This window comes from Equus caballus, chromosome 15 (genome assembly GCF_041296265.1).
Source record: "Equus caballus isolate H_3958 breed thoroughbred chromosome 15, TB-T2T, whole genome shotgun sequence".
NCBI classification, from domain to species: domain Eukaryota; kingdom Metazoa; phylum Chordata; class Mammalia; order Perissodactyla; family Equidae; genus Equus; species Equus caballus.
Window position 1 is genome coordinate 71833880 of NC_091698.1, and position 22446 is coordinate 71856325.

At 38.3% G+C, this 22446-nt stretch overlaps 1 protein-coding gene across 9 annotated transcripts in view; it reads right to left on the minus strand.

Moving 5' to 3' along the window:
- EML4 (EMAP like 4) overlaps positions 1-20260 on the minus strand; it is a 157701-nt gene extending 137441 nt beyond the window's left edge. For 4 of the 9 annotated variants that reach the window (XM_070236395.1, XM_070236394.1, XM_070236393.1 and 1 more), the window contains exon 1: positions 19926-20260. In XM_070236395.1, coding sequence (XP_070092496.1) covers positions 19926-19950 — 25 coding nt within the window. In that variant the 5' untranslated portion in view covers positions 19951-20260. The remainder of the gene's footprint in view (positions 1-19925) is intronic. The other 5 variants (XM_070236397.1, XM_070236402.1, XM_070236400.1 and 2 more) reach the window with 5 other exon arrangements.
- Positions 20261-22446: the final 2186 nt, after the last annotated feature.

The window sequence follows — 22446 nt, forward strand, 5'->3', positions numbered from 1 at the left end:
AATGATGATAGTGGAATCAATTATTCTAAAAACTCTGACACAGCAACAACTGCTTTCTGGGCTTTTGAATTCCAGCGGAAGCCAGTTATTCTAGCAGAATATACACATAATTCAATGTCTGAGGTTTCAAATGATCCTCATTTATTTCTCATCCAGCCCTTCACACTATTATAAAAGTGAGAGGAGAGGATCAAGATCTGTGCCATAAAAGCATTTTAGTATTTGAGGGACTGGAATGGTCAGGAAAAGACAGAAAGAGCTTTTTTTAAAAAGAAAAGAGATTTTAAAAGAAAAGAGCAACTTTCAAGGAGGTATAAGACCTAGGCTCCTGGGAAAGAAACATTCAAAACTAAGGATTTTTTTAATTCAATTTGAGACAAAACAATTAAGTGGCAATGAAAACTAGAGTGAAGGAAAGAGAAGTGAGTGTGACACAAAAAGGTAAAGGAAAGGAAAATAAAATTAAAGCAATAAATTAAACAATGACAGTAAGCAGACATGATGTGGCATGGCTGTCCCATTCATAATTCCCCCAAGTGGCCATGTGTGCTACCCCTTCCCTTCATTTGAGGAACTACTCAATCCGTCTCCTATTATTCTAAACATTACTTCCAAATGAGAACAGAGATCGTCCTACACAATGGTGCTGCCTTTCTTACACACAATGATTAGTAGTGGGATAAAAATTTGATGTAAGCAGGTCCAAAGTCCTGTCCTTGGATATTCTGAACTAGTCCTAAGGGAAGGAAACTTTGAGAAGGCAGTTCCAGAGGTACTGGGATGATCCCTGCTGCTAGAGAAAGCTTACTGCAAAGAACAAAGCCAATACGTATAGAGAAATTGAAGCAACAAAGACTTCCAATGATAATATACATCTGGCCCTCATTCCATACATAATGTGTATTTCGCTTTATGTTAAGCACGGTAAATACTTCCCACAGTTACTGTAAGAAATAATGAATATAAAGGCACTTCCTAAAACTCTAAGCTTATCAAGCCTTATTCAGATTATTCAGCAAATATAATCATTTTGATTTTTCATAAAACTAAAATTGTGCACATTTATACATATATTAAGTAGAAAAAATATGCAATGAAATTCAATATAAGATATGATTGCAATCACAAAACAAATGCATAAGACCAGCAGTCAGCAAACTATGGCTGCACAGCTAAATCTGGTCTGCTAACAGTTTTTGTATGGCCTTGAGGTAGGATGTCTGGGTTTTGTTTTTGCTGAAGAAGATTCACCCTAAGCTAAAATCTGTCGCCAATCTTTTTTTTCATGTGAGCTGCCACCACAGTATGACCACTAACAGACAAGTGGTGTGGTTCCATGCCTAAGAACTGAACCCAGGCCACCAAAGCAGACCATGCTGAACTTTAACCATTAGGCAACTGGGGCTGGCCCTGAATAGTTTTTACATTTTTAAATGTGTGGGGAAAGAAAAATCAGTGAAAGGATATTTTGCAATATGTGAAAAAATAAATGAAATTCAAGTTTCAGTGTCCATAAATAAAGTTTCACTCGAACACAAGCACACTCATTTATTACATATTGTCTATGCGTGATTTCATGCTACAACAGAGCTGAGTGGTTGCCTTTACAGAAAGTTTGCCAACCCCTATACAATACTATAAACACACAAATGAAACACTTAAAATGATTGTGTTATGAAAGTAGGATCATAAGTAATTTCATCTTGTCTTTATCTTCCCAGTCTGAGATATATTATTTTTTATAAAAACAAAACTTCAAATTAAAAAAAACTTTTAAAAAAGGCTATTAATAGCTTCTATCTGATTTCCCTTCCTCCACTGTGTAGCTCTTCCAATTCACCTAAGTCTTTCCCACATCAAATGAACAGCACAGCCAAGTTGATCAGTCTAAAAAACTAGGAGTTATCCACGATACATTCCTTTTCTTCATGCTTTACATCCATCCATCAGCACATTAATAGGCTCTTCAAAATATATTCCAAATGCTACCACTTCTCTCACCACTATTACCAAAACCCCAGCTGTCATCATCTTTCACCAGTACTCCTGCAAGAACCTCCTAACCATGATCTGAGGCTGTGGGGGTTTGGGGAGGAAGAGACTTAAAGTAGTAAGCTTTGGCAATATAAGAGAATAGAGATAATTCACACACACTCAAATAGTCTAAAATTTAAGCCTTATTATGCTTGTTCTCTTTGGCAAGAAATCCTCAATTCTTAAAACAGTTTTTTTAAAAGGAATGTTTCAGCTTTCATTTAACAAATCTTGCTCCTTCTTCCCTGCATTTCTAAATTTAAAAGGAAACTATGAATATCCATTCTGGTTGTGAAACACACCAAGGAAAAAGATGAAGCCCAATTTTGACTTCTTAATGTGCCTTGTGATGTTGGTGACCCAGAAAATGGATGAACTCCTTTCCCATATCTCTACGCTTAAATTAAATAAAGTTTAGTGATTGATTTTCATAAAACACATTCTCCAATATTCAACATAAGAGAACAGCAGCAAATGAAAGTGCGGTGTAGTGAAAGCATACTGGATTTATGAAGGCATAACACTTGCTTTAGTTCTTGCTTCACCACACTAACTGTATGATCTCAAACTAGCCCTCTCAAATCTTATAGCTTCCTTGTTCATAAAATGTGGATATTAATTCCAGCTTTATCTAACTCCTAAGATGGTTAGTGAATCAACGGAGACGATGTTCCGCAAAGCAATTTTAAAAAGTAAACTCCAAAATATAAATATAAAATGTTAATAATAATCATTAAAATATATCATTTTCTCCATCAATCTACAAAGTTTTAAATTTATTTCCTCTCAATTATTTTTCAAATATAAAAAAAGCTTAACTGAAATCTTTACTATACAGCTATAGTAATGAAGACAGTGTAGTACTTGCTTAGTGATAAACATAGCAATCTATGGAACAGAATACAGAGTCCAGAAATAGACCGACACATATGTGGTCTATTGATTTTCAGCAAAGGTGCCAAGGCAATTCAATGGAGAAAGATTTATCTTTTCAATAAATGGTGCTAGAACAAAGGTGTTTCAATGTGCAAATAAATAAACCTTGATTCTTACCTCATAGCATACATAAAAATTAATGGGATCACTGATCTAAAAATAAGAGCTAAAACTATAAACTTCTGGAAGAAAATAACAGGAGAGAAACTCTAACATAATAAGAAATATACATTTGGTTTCTACCCCCAGTTCCTGGCACAGAACTCCTAAAACCCTTGGAATTTTCTGAGTAATAGGGGTAAGAGATACCCCTTTCAACCACACCTGAGTTTATGCTAATGAAGTGACTTTGGAGGATGGGGGGTGGTTACCAGAAGAACCGACCATGTAATTAGAGGGCTAGAATTCTCAGCTCTGGGGAGGGGTGATTCAATCACCTTTGGCCAATGTTTTAATCAATCATTCCTATGTAATGCAACCTCCCTAAAAATCCTAAATAATGGGGTTCAAAGAGCTTCTAGGTTCATGAACACCTCCAGGTGCTGGGAGGGTGACACATCCAGAGAGGGCATGGAAGTTTCATGCCCCCTCCCACATACCTTGTCCAATGCATCTCTTCCATTTGGGTATTTCTGAGTTGTATCCTTTATAATAAACAAATAAAGTGTTTTCCTGATTTTTGTGAGCCATTCTAGCAAATTATCAAACCTTCAAGGAGGGGACCATGGGAATCCCCCATTTATAACGGGTCAGTGAGAAGTACTTGAGGCCTGGACTTGCAATTGGCATCTGAAGTGGGGGGCAGTCTTTCGGGACTGAATCCTTAATCTGTAGGATCTGCACTAACTCCAGGTAGTTAGCCAGAAGTGCCTGAAAACCCTCACATTTGGTGTCAGAAGTGTTGTGATTAGAGGAAATAGAGTTTTCTTTTAGAATCTTTGTGATCTTGGGTTAGGCAAAAATTTCTTAAACAGGACACAAAAAGTATACACTACAAAGGGAACAAATGATAAATTGAACTTCATCAAAATAAACTGATAAGCTGGATTTCATCAAAATAAAAAGCTTTCGCTCTTCAAAAGACACCGGTGGTTAAGTAAATGAAAAGTTAAGCCACAGACTAGAAGAACATACAACCAATAAAGGACTTCTATTCAGAGTAACTGAAGAACTCTCAAAACTTAATAATAAGACAAAACAACCCAATTTTTAAAAAATGAGCACCAGACAGGCAAATCCATAGAGTAAGAAAGTACATTACTGGTTGTAGGGGCCATGGGGAGACATGCATTTCCATGTTCATAGCAGCTTTATTCATAATAGCCAAAAACTGGTAACAACTGAAATGTCCATCATCTGACGAGTGGAGAAACTAACTGTGGAGTATTCATACAAAAAAATGTTACTAATAAAAAGGAACAAACTACTGAAACACACAACATGAATGAATCTCAAAAGCACTATGCTAAGTGAAAAGCATAAAAGTCCACAGATTGTAAGATTCCAATTATATGAAATTCTTGAAAAGCCAAAATACAGTGATAGAAAACAGATCAGTGGTTGCCAGTAATGGGGTGGTAGAGGGAAGGGACTGACTGCAAAGAAGTACAAGGGAACTTTTTGGAGTAACTGAAATGTTCTATATCTTGATTGTGGTAGTAGATATACAACTATACAAGTTTTTCAAGATCCATTGTACACTTAAAATTAGCATATTTGATCCTAAGTAAAGCACGGCTCAATAAAGCTGATTTTAAAGACCTGAAATCTCGGGGCTGGCCCCGTGGCTGAGTGGTTAAGTTAGCGAGCTCTACTTTGATGGCCTGGGGTTTCACCGGTTCGGATCCTGGGTGCAAACATGGCACCACTCATCAGACCATGTTGAGGCAGTGTCCCACATAGCACACCAGAGGCACTCACAATTAGAATTTTTTTTTTTTGGAGGAAGAATAGCCCTGAGCTAAATACTGCCAATACAACAATCTTGAATTTGCTATCAATAATGTATTTTATTTGATAACAAATGTCAGACAAATTCCCAAAGGAACAGAATAGACTCAGTTTTAAAGAAGTCCAATGAAGTCTGACAAAACAGCAGATTGGCTTATCCAAGTTACACAAAATGTCAGTGATGAGAGGCAGGAACAGATTAATGAGCAGGTGAGAAAATGATTCTCGAAGCTTTGCTCTAAAGACACTTTCTCATAGAACTGTTAGGAATGTGCCTTTATCTTATCCGTTGGTTTTCAAATTCCCTAATTTTTCCTAGGGTACGTGGTAAGTCTGTCAATATCATATATATATATATAATATATAAAATAATGAATAATGGTATAAAAAGAAACACACTAGCAAGAAATGAGGCAAGAAAAGTGATACTGAGAGTATCCACAAAAGATTCCCCCCAAAAAGAGAAGTGGTAAGGGGTGAGGCTGAAAAGGTAAGTGGAGGCAGGTGGTGGGTAAGCTTGGATACCAGGCTAAGAGTTTATCTCATAGAAACTGGAAACAATAAAAGTTTTTAAGCTGGAGAGTGACAATAAAATGCTGTTGTATTGAAAGAATAATCTGGTGACCATATACTGGTTAAATGAGAGTAGGGAAAAAATCAAATGCTAAGACATTAATTTCTAGATATTAAAACAATTGCGTAAAGTGGATCAGAACACTAAAAACTACAGCAAAGGTTTTCAAACTACCGAAACAACATTTTTGTTGCTATGACATAGTCAAACCCCTGTGAGTCTCATCCAAAAAACATCTAGCCTTATCTTATAGGTGATACTACCAAACAACTGTTCAGAGCACAGCAAATAGCCCAAACAGCTTGAAGTACCAAAATAGGTGTTAAAGTCCGGAAAGAAAGAGGGCCAGAAGGTCAAAGAGGTGACCTCATCCTGGTCACACAACCCACTGTTTGTCTCTACCATCACCACCACCCACAAACAGCTGTCTGGAGACTTCCACAGCATCCTGGGAATTCTCCTTGGTAACTGAATAGGGGTCCTGAATCCAGGTTGATAAACAGTGACTTATAGTAAGTAATCTGAAAAAAAAATAAAAGATTTTACAGAAATACAATCAAAATCTTACACAAGAAGAAATATTAAAACTGAAAGGAATACATGTCCAAACATATAAAAATACTATACTAAACAACAAAACCTTAAATATGAATGATCAAACAAAAAGACAAATTAAGAATCTGAGAATGGACATCTGAGAAAGTACATATATTCCACAACCCTATCATAAAATCAGATACAGTGACTAAGAGGTACGATAACAAAGTAGCCTTAGCACAGCTGTCAATGTTGTACCTACCTGTTTTTGCATCTCCAAGATTACTTTTCTCTAAGCTTATCTGGCACAACCAAACCCTATTCAGGTTATATCACCATCTATCTGAAAAAAGGATAGCATGTTTATAATTGATAACACAGACATCAATGTCTATATAGGAGTCACTGACATCCCAAGAGTGAATAATTTAACGGAAATTGTTTAGTTGTCTATCTCCCCCACTAGAAAACAAGCTTAGATTTTTCTTTCTTTTGTTCACTGATATATTCCCAATATGAAGACAATTCCTGGTGTGTAGCAGTTGCTGAATAATTATTTATTGAATTGTTAGATTTTCATTCTGAGAGCTACAGTAATTTCAGTCAACAAAAAGCTGTCACAGATAATACTATAATCATCATCCCCATATGAAGGGCTGTAATAACAGGTTCAGTTTGCTTCAATCTACTTAACAGTTACCCTTCAGAGTATTTTTTTAAAGCTGAAATTAAGACTTTTTGGTCCTTTATAAAAGTTATTACAGTTAACTTATGTAAAGCATCTGACATAGTTCCTGAAATCACAGATGAATAAATGACAGTGCCTTTGCTCTGCTATCCCCTTCCAAAACTATTTCCATGTGAACCAAATTTATTGAAATAAACTACAACATCAATGATTATTTCCTAAACAAGTATACCACAGATCATAGACTTGATCACAGGACTCATACTCCATCAAAGACATAGAAAAAGCAAATATCTTAGAAAAATACCACTTACATAGGTAACTGAGAGAGGATATAAGTTATTGAATTCACTGCTGTGAATTAAGGTAATACCAGGAGAGCAGAGCTGACAATGGCCCCCCACATAGGTTGATAATTGCAACCAAAGTGAGCTCTACTGGTAGTTTGTCACTTTCTCAGGTGTATGGAGTAGGGGGAAAAAACACATTCCTTTAAGCTGTTTCCAAGAGCTGACAAGGCCATTATGACCTGACCTTTATTTTTCTGCTTACACCCTAAAACAAAGACATGCATTTGAAAAAAATGGGTAAAAGGCAGGATGGTAGAGGCTTAAGGTAGCCCTCCATGTTTCCAATGCTTCCTATACTTCACCATCACCACTCTTATTACACTGTATTTTACAACTCTACACTATAAGCTTCTTAAGGGTGCTGAGCACATACCAAGCATTCAATAACTATTTCCTAAATAAATATTGCCTGAATCCCCCACAGAATGGTAAGCTTCATGAAAGCAGGGATTTCGAGTGTCTCATTCACCCATTTTCCACTGCACTTAGCAAAGAGTGTTATCCAAAGAGGATAAGCAAAACCTATTTACTTAATGAACGTGTTTATGAACAGGAAACACAAAAAAAGTGGCCTATGTAAGACTCAAATCCATAACCTTAGCCCCATGTATGTACTAATAACTAAGATAAGGACTTTCACAGTGTACAAATTTCGGTGTGCATATAATCATTAAATCTTATTCACAAACATTCACAAATAAAAATTTCAAGAAACAAAGTCAAATACTGATTACTCTGCCAATCATCTCTCTTTATTCTAAACTTTGTTTCCCGATATGTTATCTCAATCCACAACACTAGATCTCAAAAATTGAGAAAAAATTGTTTGTGCCAAAAACACATCCATACTAATCATAATCCACATTTAATCAGGATTAAAGAAATAAGATGAATGCCAAGAAGTACTCAAAGCAGTCAAAGAAAATCAAAGGGTATGCCTCAACTAAACTGAAAACAGGATATCCTTCAGAGTTAAAACAAAAGAAAAACCTCCTGCTCACTCATCAACAGAAGTCAGTTGTGACACTTTTCTGGAACAAGTGGCTCAAAGAAAAATGCAAACAAATTTTGTTATTCACTCTGCCATGTCACTTAAAGACCAGTATGCAAGAGTAAAAAATGATTTAGGGAAAAATGTCACATATCAACACTAAATAGTTCTGTTTTAAAACAGGAAGTCATCTCAACTTTAGGAAGTCATCAATTCTGGAAAGTCAGGAAAAGTATATTCTCTAGAAAAAAATTTTTAAAAGAAAAAAAGAAGTACATTCTTATTATAGAATATAAGATAACAGTATAATTTGACTCTCTAATATTCTAACATCTCACTGACCCAGAGATTTATCTTAACGACAACAACAGAACACACAAAAGAAACAAAAGAAACAAAATTTTTTTTTTTGGAGGAAGATTAGCCCTGAGCTAATCTTCTGTGCCCATCTTCCTCTACTTTATATGTGGGATGCCTGCCACAGTATGGCTTGATAAGTGCTGCATAGGTCCGAGCGCAGGATCTGAACCAGTGAACCCTGGGGCACCAAAGTGGAGCGCATGAAATTAACCGCTACGCCACAGTGCCAGCCCCAAGAAAGATAATCTTAACAAAAGAAAATACAGGGAGGAGAAATGGTCTATAATTTAAAACATATACATATCATCTAGTTTGTGAACTAAAGCTAATGCATTTATTAAAGGCCTCATTCAGAAGTCTATTATTTTACTCTGGGGAACATCTGGTATCCTGTTATTCACATACCACCAACATTAGCAATATTTATTAGGTATGACCCTGTCTCTGTAGGTACTACAGCATACAACTTAAATATGCACAGGCCTTGATGGTCTTCTTTTTTGAGGTTCAAAACAATCCTTATATAAGTCAAACCAGCTTTGTTATCTGGGTTTCCAGCCCACAGTAGATTTAAAACTGGAAATCAAAAGAAAGGCTAGACTAGGAACAATAACCAATCCAGTAACAATGAGCAGCTCTAGAGCCTGGAATACCATTTCATGCCAAAAGGAACTAGAACTTCTTAGAGAAATAGCTGATTGCACAATTGGAGCAGAAAGTGTAAAAGAAAAGTTGAACATCTTGTCACATCAGCAAACAAGGAAGCTAGCAACGCCCACTAGGATCAGGACTGCGGGTGAGGTTTTTTTTAAATAACAAAACAAGAGAGGAAAGGGTAAAGCACACTGACACCAACTGAAAAGCAACAGCAAGTAAGACAATTATAACTGTCTAGAGTCATTTAGTGCATGGAGCAAAAAGCCCTACACAAATAGCTCTTGAAGGCACTACTGCATTACAGCACAGAACAATGTTTAATGCTCATAATAACCACCATCAGTCATCAAGAATAAGTTAAATTATGTTCTATATACACAGCTTAAGAAGACCAGATGTCCAAATAATGGAACACAATGCATTAAAGTTTATATTTATACTAGCTGAGAAGGAAAAATGATTACAATATTTTAAGTGGAAAAAAACATGGTTGATTTTGCTGCTAACCTAAGTTTTCTTTTGCCCAATCTCCCTCACACATACACCACCTAACAGTACCTTGCTCTTAGACAACTGCTGATTGTTTAAATATAGAGACAGGATAATAAGAAATAGAATCCTGAATGACTTCCCACTGACAACAAACACCTTCAAACTAATTTCTATTAATGGTCTAGTCCATGTATTTAACACAATTTTTAACTGTAAGATAACATATTATGTAGTTACAAAACTACTAACGAACCATAAAAAATGTCTGCTAATTTAAAATGACTTAATTCAAACCTGAACCCCACTTAAAATTATATAAAATATATACATATGTTATTATGGGCTGAATTGTGCACCTGAATCACCTCATTGTGTCAAAAAGCAAGAAATACCTCAAAGAATGATGGGAACACGTCAAAAGAATGCAGAAGCCAGCATGAATGGGCACCTATTAGCCAAAATGGGGCCAACATGAGAATCAAAATGAACAGTAACGGATTATAACCCACTAAAAAAATAGGATACTTGAGTCCATTCTGATATAAATAAACCAATAAATTGAAGGTCTGATGAGGAACAGAGTATTTACAAAGTTTCAAAGCACCTCCTACAAAATAATTATTACTTACAAACTTAAAAAAAGTAATTTTACAGTGGAGAAGCCTGGCAGACACCACCTTAATAAAATGATCAAAACAGACATCACTAGTAATGGGACAAATCAAAACTGTGTGCCACCTGATAGAATACATGAGACAAAACACAGGTTCACTTCTGTGGCAGTTGAGCCAAAGACATACAATCAATCAAGAGAAAACATCAAATTTAAGGACATTTTACAAAACCGGCCTGTAATCTTGCAAAGTATCAAGGTCATGAAACCTAAAGAACTGTTCCAGATTGAGGGAGACTAGAGACCTGACAACTAAATCCAACATTTGATTCTGAATTGGATCCTTTTTCTACAAAAGACATTATTAAGACAATTAGCAAAACTTGAATGGGTCTGAGAATTAGTGGTAATGTATCAAAATTAATTTCCTGATTTTCTTGGATTTATTAATTCCCGCACTTTTTTAGTATGGTTATATAGGAGAATGTCCCTATTTATAGGCTACACACACTCAAATGTTAGCTGGTCACAGGGCATCAGTTTAGCAACTTAATTCTCAAACGGTTATGAGCATAAAGAAGACAGACACCCCCACCACCTCCTGGGCTGGTTAAAGGCTGCAAACACACTCCTATAGAGACCAGGTAATAAAGTAAATACTTGAAACAAGCCAGATGTAAGGTAGGGACTCAGGCTGCTTACCTGACACCCCACTTAGTGGGAATACAAGCCTAGCGTGGCAAGACCATTCCATTTTTCAAGAGAAACCAAAGATGCAGATTTTTATGTGAAATTCCCAATTTTAAAAACACTCAAAAGGGCCAAAGAAAACATGTCTGTCGGCTAAATTTGAACCACAGCTGCTTCTGGTCCGAGGCATGTTTGTCAAACTGAGGCCTAGGGATAAAAGGAAACCACATGATATACATGGAACATACTCTTGGAGCCGCAGTTTTATCCCAAGAGTTTGCCTGGAATTTTCTGGGAGAGAAGATATTTCTATATTTTTAAAATGCTATATTATGGAGTAGAATGCAAAGTTGACATGATTTTTTAAAACTTTTCTTTTGAAAACAATTTCAAGTGTACAGAAAAGCTGTAAGAACAAGAATAGTACAAAGACCATCTACATAGCTTTTACCAAATTCATCTATTTTTACTCATTTGCTTTATTTGCATATGAACATACTCTCGTCCTCCTTCCCTCCTTTTCTCTATAGACACACACATATATATAGAATACAGATATGGCTATGCACATCTACATATAAAACACATATCTCATAATTTTTTCTGAACCATTTGAGAGTAAGTTACATATACCATGGCCCTTTATCCCTAAAAACTTCAATGCGTATTTCCTAAATGCAAATATTCCCTTATGCAACCTTCGGACAGTTATAAACTTCAGTAATTTAACACTGATACACTTTTATCTAACCTTCCATGCATATTCCAATTTTGTCAAGTGATCCAATAACATCCTTTACAGCATTTTCCCTCTCATACAGGATCCAATCTAGGATCAGGTATTACAAATAGTTGCCATGTCTCTTTAGTCTCCTTTAATCTGGAACATTTCCACAGTTTTTGTCTTTATAACATTAACATTCAAAAAAAAAAGTACAGTCTCCCTATCCTTTTAAACAATAAGATGTTAGATTCAGGTTACACATTCCTGGCTGGAGAACTACATAAGTGATGTGTATAGAGCTACTATTTTTTTCCCCTTGCAACTAATAAGCAATATATAGAGAGATATTTCAGACCATGCAAACATTCTGCTCCTCATCAAAATATCCCCCTAGATTTAGCATCTATCAATGATTCCTATCTGAACCAAAATAATCATATGACTTGTTAAGTTAAATAGACTCCAACTTTTGGCTATACTCCCAGATCCCTTAGGTGTAAATGCTCAGTCTCCTCCACTTTAGCAGCACTGTAGTGCAATGGGAGTGCAAGATCAGAATAATCAGGTGTAGTTTCTGGAAAATAAAATGTACTTGAGCCATGCTTTAAAGACTGGATAGATCTTAAACAGTCAATGAGGTGGAGAACCAGTCAAGACACAGACAATTTCATCAGGAAAGCTAAAAAAAAAACAATATGGTGACTCCTTTAGCAAAAATAATCCTTTTTGCAAATAATACACTCTAGCCTATCAGTTTTACAAAACGACATTTCTACATACTGAGTTTGCCTGAATTATACTAATTCTAGAACTATAGATATACTTTTGCTGCTCTTAACTAAATTCCAATCATTATACTCAGATTCTAAAAACTTTTTGAAAACAGCACATAATTCATTATAACTACTTCTGATTGTTCATCCACCTTTTCATGTATATGTCAGCCTTCCCAGCTAGTCTCTCAAAAATATGGATTAGCCACTACTCCTATCTTTCATCTGATTGTGACCCATAGTAAGAAATAAATTTTACACTGCAAGCTGAGGCAACTATCTAAAAGTAAAATTAAAAACTTCTAGGGCTGGCCTGGTGGCATAGTGGTTAAGTTCATGCACTCTACTTTGGCGGCCCAGGGTTTGCAGGTTCAGATCCCTACGCACTGCTCATCAAGCCATGTTGCGGCAGCCTCCCATATACAAAACAGAGGAAGATGGGCACAGATGTTAGCTCAGGGCTAATCTTCCTCAGCAAAAAGAGGAAAATTGGCAATGGATGTTAGCTCAGGGCCAATCTTCCTCACCAAAAAAGAAAAGTTTCTAGGGGCTGGCCCCATGGCCTACTGGTTAAGTTCAGTGTGCTCTGCTTTGGAGGCCCACATTTGCAGGCTTGGACCTACACCTGTCAACCATGCTGTGGCAGTGACCCACATAAAAAGCGGAGGAAGTCTGGCACAGATGTTAGGTCAGGGCTTATCTTTCTCAGCAAAAAAAAAAAAAGTTTCTTGACACAGTATCACGTGAAACATTGACCTTCAGCTAGCTGTGGTGGTCTAGTGCTTAAGATTTGGTGTTCTCACGGCCACAGCCTGGGTTGTTTCCTGGTCAGGGAACCACACCATCCATCTGTCGGTTGTCATACTGTGGCAGTCACATGCTGCTGTGATGCTGAAAGCTATGCCACCAGTATTTCAAACATCAGCAGGGTCACCCATTGTGGACAGGTTTCAGTGGAGCTTCCAGACTAAGATAGACTAGGAAGACCTGGCCACCCACTTCCGGAAAATTGGCCAGGAAAACCCTATGAATAGCATAGGAGCACTATCTGATATAGTGCTGGAAGATGAGAAGATGGCACAAAAAGACCAGGCAGGATTCCGCTCTGCTGTACACAAGGTCGCTAAGAGTTGGAAAGGACATGAGAGCACTAACAAACCAGTATTTTATAATCTTCCTTCCTTTCCTCCTCTTCTTATTCTCTTTAATGTTGGTCTTGACACCAAATAAATTGATTTCTAACTCCATAATAATAGGTCATGCACAAGACATGCACTTGAAAAATACTACCCTAGAACCTGGCCCAGAGCTCTTTATCAGATTCTCAACAAAGTCTAGAGCAAAGTTTTCACTCATTTCAGCTGAGATGAGAAAAATAAGAACAACATAATGAGTTATTTATTTTTTTATTTTTATTTTTTTTGGTGAGGAAGATGAGCCCTGGGCTAACATCTGTTGCCAACTCTTTTTGCTTGAGGAAGATTGTCGCTAAGCTAACATCTGCACCAATCCTCCTCTACTTTGTATGTGGGATGCTGCCACAGCATGGCCTGATGAGCAATGTGTAGGTCTGCACCTAGGATCCAAACCCGCAAACTCTGGGACGCAGAAGCAGAGGACGCTAACTTAACCACTACGCCATCAGGCCAGCCCCAAGTTATTTAATTTTTTAAAGGACTGCATTCTGAGATTGTCTATGATAATTTTTTGGTCTTCAAAAGTGATTTCTTTTATGAAACAATGGGTAAAGCGAAGGCTGTAAGTTGCCAGTCATATACTGGTCCTCTAATTTTTATTTCCCCCAAATTTTACTGGATCATGAAATCTCCACTACTCTGCCATGAGATTTCAAAGACAGGAGAGCGTCAGCCTTCTACAAGTTTATAATTTGGCTGGAGAAATAAGACATAATAATTTTAGGACTTGTAATAATTATTTCTACCTTACAAGAAAAGGTATTCTGTGATAAGTGCCCTAAGAACACTCCCATGTTAAAAGTTCAATGGTGAATTCTGGCTGGGAATGAAAGGGAACAAATAAGGAAGGGTGTTTAGAAAGGAGACACTATTTGACTTGAGCCTTGAAGGATACTGAGAACAGTCACAGGGATGAAAAAGTGCCAACTCAATTTGGGAAACAAGAAATGGGTCATTTTGGCCAGAACATGCTAAGACAGTAGAAGGAGATAAAGGAGGACCCTGAGAACAGGCTAAAGTGTTTGAATTTAGTCATTAAGGCAATGAAGTGATCTGAGAGAATGAATAGTACAAAGCACTGCTTTAGGAAGATTAATCTGAAGGGCCCCTCTTTACAAAGTAAATTGGACAGGTGGAGGTTCTGGAGGCTACACAATAATCCAAAGAGGGAATAATAAGTATTTGAACTGTGATGGTGGAAAAGGAAAGTAAAGGATGAGAAAAGGTGACAAGAATTGACAAGTCTTAGAAGAGATTTTAACGTGGGAGGCAAAAATGGCAAGGAATCAAACATGGTTCTGAGATTTCAAAACTGGAAAATACAGAAAAGACAGTGGAAAATCAGGAAAAGAAGCTGATTTAGAGGAAGAGTAGTTCAGATTCAGGTATGTTAGGTTTGAGACCAGTGGGTTATGAAGTCAGTAATGGGGTAGGAAAAAGAACACTGGATTCCATCGGAAAAATCTGAGTTAAAGTGAAAAAAAAAAAAATAAAGGTTGGGATCCACTGAAAACACCAGAATGCAAAATTATATCTATAGTATGATTTTAACAATGTAAAAAACTAGACATAGGAAGAGACTAAAACCAATACATCAACATCAGTTGCATACAGATGAGCCAGAGAAAAGACAATTTTCTTTCTTCTTTTGCATTGTATTTTTATTATTTAAAATAATATGGATACAAACCTGACAAGTCAGGCCCCCCCACCAAAAAAAGGGGGGTTAGAGCTGGATTCAAACAATTTTTAAAAAATCGCAAACTCTCTGAACCTCAATTTCCTCATCTATAAAAGGGGAATAATTTCTTCTCTCCCCAGGTTAGTATGCAGATTATATAAGATAAAGCTTTTTGTAAACTACACAGTAATATACAAAGTTAAGGCATTATAATAGTCTGAGACAGCTAAAATTATAGGATAAGATATCACACACAGCTGTAGAAATAGATTTGGGAATCTTCCACACTGAGGCAATACTTCAAGTAGATTATTTCCTTAGACTTTTCAAATTCTTAGAATCCATCTATTTAAAAATCAAAATGTTCTTCTCAAATTCCTTATGAACATTGAAGTTTTCATGTTATAGAAATGGACTTACATATAGAAAATTAATATAGTATTTTTCCTATGTTATTCAACTTAAACATAAGGCAGAAAAAGGTCCAGTAATATTATTCTCTAATATTTGGACTGCTGAATAAATTATTTCATTGTTTTAAAAAGCCAGGCTCTATAAAGATAAATTTAGCAATCTCCAAATGTTCTTTCTCAGAAGTTACACGCTTGATTCATAGCACAGCATCCTAAATGGTGCTTCCACCTACTCCCATTTCTGGTACTTTACTTATGCTTAAACATCTCTAGATATCTATTTAAAACCAGACAGTAAGTTCCTAAAGGGCAAGAAGCATGTCTCCTATTTGTCCTTCCCATGAGAACAACCAAGCACAGAAGTGGTCACAAAATAGGTGTTAATTCACATACATGTTAAGAAATACTCTAGCTAACTCATGTTATAGATGCTGTAGTAACCATTTAAGAGTTATGACTCACATCACCTTATATAACTTAAGCCTATCTTAAGCCCTTCAAAAGACAACCAATAAGAAATTAAAAGTTAAGAAGAAATTAACCAAATGTTATTACATGAGAAACACTTTTATGTGAATATATAAAGAATGCTTTAGCCTAGATTAACATTTAAAAATCATATACTGCATTGTTCCTTTAAAAAAGCAAGAGTATATATGAGATGAGCAATTACAGGTTAATATTGTGATGTTAAAAAGATTGTTTTCTGAAAATATTTCATAAATTGAAGCATACTGCTACTACTTATTCATATTCCCTGCACCCGAAATGCTACGTTTCTTATAGATACTAACTCTACAATTTCATTCACTACAACGTTTCTTTAAAAAGTTTTTGAGTTTTATTTTGGTATTTTTTTAATCTTTCAGAGTCCAGAGCAGAGAAAGTTAAAACTGGCATGGTTAAGTATATGCTTTCTTTAAACTGTAAACACTGACTAACCTCTAGGCTAATTCTAAGATAAAACTCTTAAAATTAAAACACTTATTACGAAAAAGAGATGCTAAAAAGACTAAGCACGAAAGGCACTTAACCCCTGCATTATTAAAATCAATAAGAAAAGTTGTGTCAATAGTTTCCCACTTCTGCAAATAGACCTGAGATTTAAACATATACAGTATACACATCTTGTACATGTGTATGTGTATACGTAGATAGTGATTTAGAGGCAGGACATCAAGATAGATTGTTTAGGATATTTTCCCCCCAACTAAGTTTCAAAAAAATTGTTTCCAAAGTGCTGCCTTTTTTAATTACCATAATTTGTGAACTAAAAGATACTAGGCCTGAGGGAAATTCCAGAGTACAAGCACCTGCCAGCCAAGTTGCCTGAAATTCATCAGCTACAGAGATTAAAAGTATCCTTTAGTTGTTTTTACATAAAAGTAATACAACAGGTATATAATTTCAATGTGACACATATAACACAGCCAATCACTTAACACTCCTCCCAATAACTTCAAAAACCACTACACACACAGCTTTACCTGCCATTAGACATCTTATAAAATGCACATAATAGAGTGTTTTGCTTATCTAAACACTCAACAATCAAGGGTAGTTTGAATTTCAAAAGTTTTTCACTTTACAAAATGATTCACCATAAAATTCCCTTAATCAGCTTCTCCAGAATCATTCTGTTTATAAAGCACTCAACTTTTCTGCACATAAAAATGTACTTTTCTCACATTTTTTTCAAGAACTCATCTAGTATATAAAAAGAGATACACAAGTACACTTCCTTGAGAATAAATGCCTTCAATAAATGTGACCCCAGAAGAACTTCAGATGTTTTGAATTCTTGTTTGGTTAAAAAAAAGTTTTTAAACATCTACTAGAATACAAGTGTTTGCCTTTACATTCATGGCTCTCATGATGATAAAATAAAAACCAATGTAACTCTAAGCTCTAGACTAATGAACTGCAGGGAACAGAAACAAGCGATTTGGCAAGAGCTGAGCACAGCTCTGCTTAAAGGCTACCAGTAAAATATACCAGCACCACCCCTCCTCCATCCCCAACCCTTTAAGGTTTCAATTAAGATGGGGCCTAGTTTTACTCTTACAAGGGGGCACAGAAAGAGAAAGCACAGAGCTCCTCCTGAGAAGTATCTTCATCAGGAAGCAGCTCCAGAAATACTGCCAGGAACCATTTCTTTCCCTCTCTGCTGACACAGGTCCCTTTCTTTAGAGACATGCATCTCCCCTGTTCCTGATCAACACCCTATCTAAAGAAAACTCTCATCAACGTATCACCCAAAGGATGACATTAAACGAATTTTAAAAAATTCAACATTAGGGTCAGTTATAACACTCTGTGAAAAGTGGGAGCCCCAACTGGAATTCATCTTCATCTTTCAGTCTCTCATATGAGTTGCCTCATGAATTGGATAAGAAGGGATAATAAAGTTACTTAACAAGGCATATCCACTGTTTTAAAATAAACTTAAGAGCCCCTAATTGGTGAGAAAGACTCCTTCAAAACCCAGAAGATGAAGCTTCTGCAAGCCTTCCAGAAGTCCTGCGAACCAACAGCTGATTCTACTGTGAGTAGTGATTCCTACAGAATGAGGAGCCAATAGTGCAAAGATATGTCAGCCCCACGACATGCCCCAAGACACTCAATTTTCACTGTAGTATATGATCACCCCTTTGTGAACATATAGGACAAGTCTTTCAGTCCAATATGATTGGCGAATAAATCCAAGCATGAAGCTAAAAAAAAAGCAGTGAAAAGTTGATGCCTCTTTAAAAGGAGCCCAAGAATGAAACCACCTCGCTATGTAAGGACTTAGAATACATCAAAGGTTAGATAATGGACAACAGGTGCCTTTGGGGAGGAAAGACTAACACTCAGTTGCCTCCTATTTTAGGATTTCCACTCTGAAGGCACTCTTATATGTGTTTTTTTCTTCCTAAAGAAAGTGAGGGCCAAAATTATGGTTTTTACTATTTAATACCTATAATGAGTCCATTGCTCTTCAACTTACTCCTTTACTTTAGAGTTTTAAAAAATCCACCTAATCCCAACATGTCTGAATAAAGTATAGCCTATGGCCAGATCATGCACTGATCCATGAAGCTTAACCAACTAGGGATTTATCATCAAGAAGTACAAAAGAAAGGGGTATGAATACAAGCTACCTCCATATAAAATACTCAAAATAAAAATCCAGCAGCAGGTATCACATAACTGAGTATGAGCCAAAGTAGAAACTGTTTCTCTCACCATCATTCCAGTTGAGCTCAATCTTTACAGTAACCAGATTTCATACGGCCTCAAAGAATAGTAATTCCAGACACAGGTTATGGGGCACCGAGCACCAGCCTCAAGTCATGATTCCCTTAGCCAGTTACAAAATTTACTACCTTTATTCGGGTGAAAGGGCACACTGAAAGGATACTTCAGCCTACTTAACAACCTATTCCCTTTCTCCATTCCACAAAGACAACATATTCCAAAAATGGAGAATCCTTTCTTTCCCTGACAGAGGCCCCCTTTCCTATGGATTCACTGGGCAGGATTACCTCTCCCCAGCATGCTCGCAGAGCCAGAAAATACTTCTGCTTTCACTCTTCTCTTAAAGAGGGTCCCCCAACACAGACGCACCTCTCCCTTTCCTGTGTTAAGCAAATGATGCTTCAGTGCTTCTGGTTCTCTCCACCATTGAAAAATGTTCAGAGAGGTGCAGGGAGTGAAGGGAAGTTATCAGTTACTCCGAGAGATACTTAAAAGTTTCCAAATTTAAAGTGAAGACGGGAGCGGGGGTGCCCCCTTCCTGAAGAAGGAATGGGGGGGGGTCCCTACACGAAAAGAAAGCCTCCTGCGTGGGTAAGGGGTGTCCTCACCGTGAGAGAGCTCGGTATGTGGAAAGGGGGAGGAATGTTGTACCCTGAGGAGGGGTCAGGCTTTGAAAAAGGGGTGTCCCCCACCCTGAAGACGGGTGGGGGGAGTGAGTGTACCGGGAGGGGTGTACCAGCTACTGCGGGCCTCTCTGGGAGCAGGGGTTCCCACTATGGGGGAAGGAGGGCCCCGCACTGAAGGGGGTGCTGGGAGGAAGGGAGGGTCTTGCTGAGGAGGGCAGGGCATGGGGGGAGGGGCTGATCCACCAGAGCCAGCAGAGGGGCGGCAGCCTCGAGGGGAACATGTGCAGTGGAGTTCCTGCCATCCCGAGGGGCAGGGTGGAGAGCAGGGCCTGGGCTGTGCGTGGAGGGAACAAGGCTTCCACCCTGCACACGCGACGGGGGACTCCCCAGCCGAACTCACCGAGGCTGCCGGCGAAACCGTCCATCTTGCGGGGAAAGCTCCGGGCTCGGGGCTCAGCGGGGCGGGCACTTCATTCAGCAGACCGACAGAGTGGCCGACGCTGAGCCTGACCCGCTCGCTCTTTCGGTCGCCCGGCTCGGCTTCCAGCCCCCGCCTCCGTCGTCCGTCCGTCCGCCCCGGGGCAGTTAGCCGCGGCTGCCCGGCCCACTTCCCCGTCAGGTTGAGAGCCGCGCCGCTCCGCCGCCTGCCCGGCCTCCCTCCCCAAGCAGCAGCCGCGAGCGCCGCGCCGCGCCCCGCCCCCGCGCCCGCGCGCAGCGGTGGCTCCGCCCCCGCGCACGCCGTCACGCTTCCGACTCCGCCTCCCACGTGACGACACGGAGGCGGGGGCTTGCCGACCATTCCCTCTCACCTTGTCGGGGCCTCGGATTCCGCCGGCCTCACGGCGGACTAGTGCCTGCGCTTGCGCAGTGAGCCTGCTGAGGTCCTGGGATTTGGGTCTTGAGGCTGGTTCCGAGTGGGTGGGGTTAAGGGGTGGCCTCCGGCCTGGAATCCCTGGAGCTTGGAAGGATTCTCTTTCCTCGCAGCCCCTAGGGAGCCCGCTGAGGCCCAGCAGAGCTGGAGTCCGTGCTAACAGGGGATGGTTACCCCGTGTGTCCTACAAGGACGTTAAAGAGGCAACCAAGTGTAGGGAAGGATCCCTTCTTCCCCGGGTTCTTCCTCTGCCCCAGTCGGGTGAGGGACAGATGGGGGCGAGTCTCCTTGACTAGCTAGCTCAAGGCCAGCACTGCCATAGCCACAGAGCCCAAGACAGACCAGAAGCAAGGAATGTTAGTGCTGGGCAGGACCCAAGAGCTCATCTTGCCTCCCTTTCAAGGAGGACATAGAAAGCCCCAGGTCATGGAGCCTGGTAGAAGCAGAGCTAGAACCCAGGCTTCTTTACTCCCTCTGGTGTTCTTGCCACCAGGGATGCAAAGGGACCCCTGGGCAGATCGTAGGATTGCCTACTGGAAAACTATAACAGGATCGAAATGAAGTAAGCCGGAGTTCTGGGCCCAACTCTCTGTGACTCAATGTGAATGTCAACTCAGTAAACTTACTTGGGCCTCGCTTTATTCATTTGCCAAAAGGAGGACTGGACTTGTAACCAAAACATATAAGTATATGTAGACTTCATCTTCCTCCTCTCTCCTTCACTCATCCCTATTCACCATCCTTCTAAAGACCTTCTTGTGGTTTCCAAAGTCCTTGCTGGCACTTAGTTGTGTGGATCAGAGTAAGAGTTAAAGAGAACTGTAAGGTGGTCTGGAAATAAATTGATCTATACAATAATAAAGAGCTGAGTAAGGAAAGAGTTTTTCTGGAGGGAGTTGCAGGAGAGAGGGACAGACTGAAGGAGGAAGATGAGAAATATGAGGTAGCAACTGTCATAATGAGAGGGACTTAAAGGAATTAGGTGGTTGAAAGGATTATTAAACATTTTGTTGCTATCTTGCAATACACTTCTGCCTTTTGGTGCCTCTTTAGAAATCTTCCCTAAAAATCTAAATTACTTTTCATTTCTTTCTTAGATGTTGGAATACCCTACTGAATACCATACTATGTGGAGATTGGCCATAAGGCAGCCACAGGCTAAATGGTGTCTAAAGTTTCCTCCTTCTTCAAAATTGAATTATTTACCCAAAGTTTCCTTGGTTATGGGCATTCTTATATCTGTAAGTTTCTGTTAAGTCTAAGCACTTCATGTTTGAGAAGGTTTTGACACAGCTCTTCTGTGTTGTGCATGCCACATTCTCTGCCTTGGGTCAATTATAAGAATAGTAACTTGCATTGATATATTAGTATACATATCTACATATGTATACTTTTAATTCAAAAAGGATCCACTTTTTGTGAGGCCTGAAGCTTTTACTGTTTGTGGGGCCCTTTTGAGGAAAATAAATACAAAAATTACAAATACAAAATTATATTAAAGAGTATTTAAACTGACAAAAGTAATCACAAGAGAGTACACATTTTAAGAAGCCTGCAAATACTACAAACATTACAAATTGAGAAATAAACATTTAATTAACTGCCTAACATACTTCCAATACTTTTTTCCTAAATTTCTTGACTGCATACTCTTTATCTCTTCATATGATGTTGATTTTTTTTTCTTATTAGATATCATTTACTTGGATCCTGCTATATGACAGGTTTGTAACCAGGTGCTTTATATGCCTAACCCCATTTCAATGTCACAACAAGCCTATGAGATCAGTGTTGTGAATATGACAGTGATTTTTTTAATAACTTTTTAATAGAGAGGATAAAAAGATAATTTAGTTTTTCCTCTAGCAAGGTTGATCAAATTTGTCTTCATTACTGATAGTTAGGATGCATAAAAAAACCACTTCACACATGCAGGCTGTTTGTAGTGTTGCTGCAAGAATTCTGATTAATTCTGTTTTGTATGGTTCCCATTTAAAAAAAAAAAAAACAGAAAATGTATGGTGAATTTTAAATTATACACACTGCATTA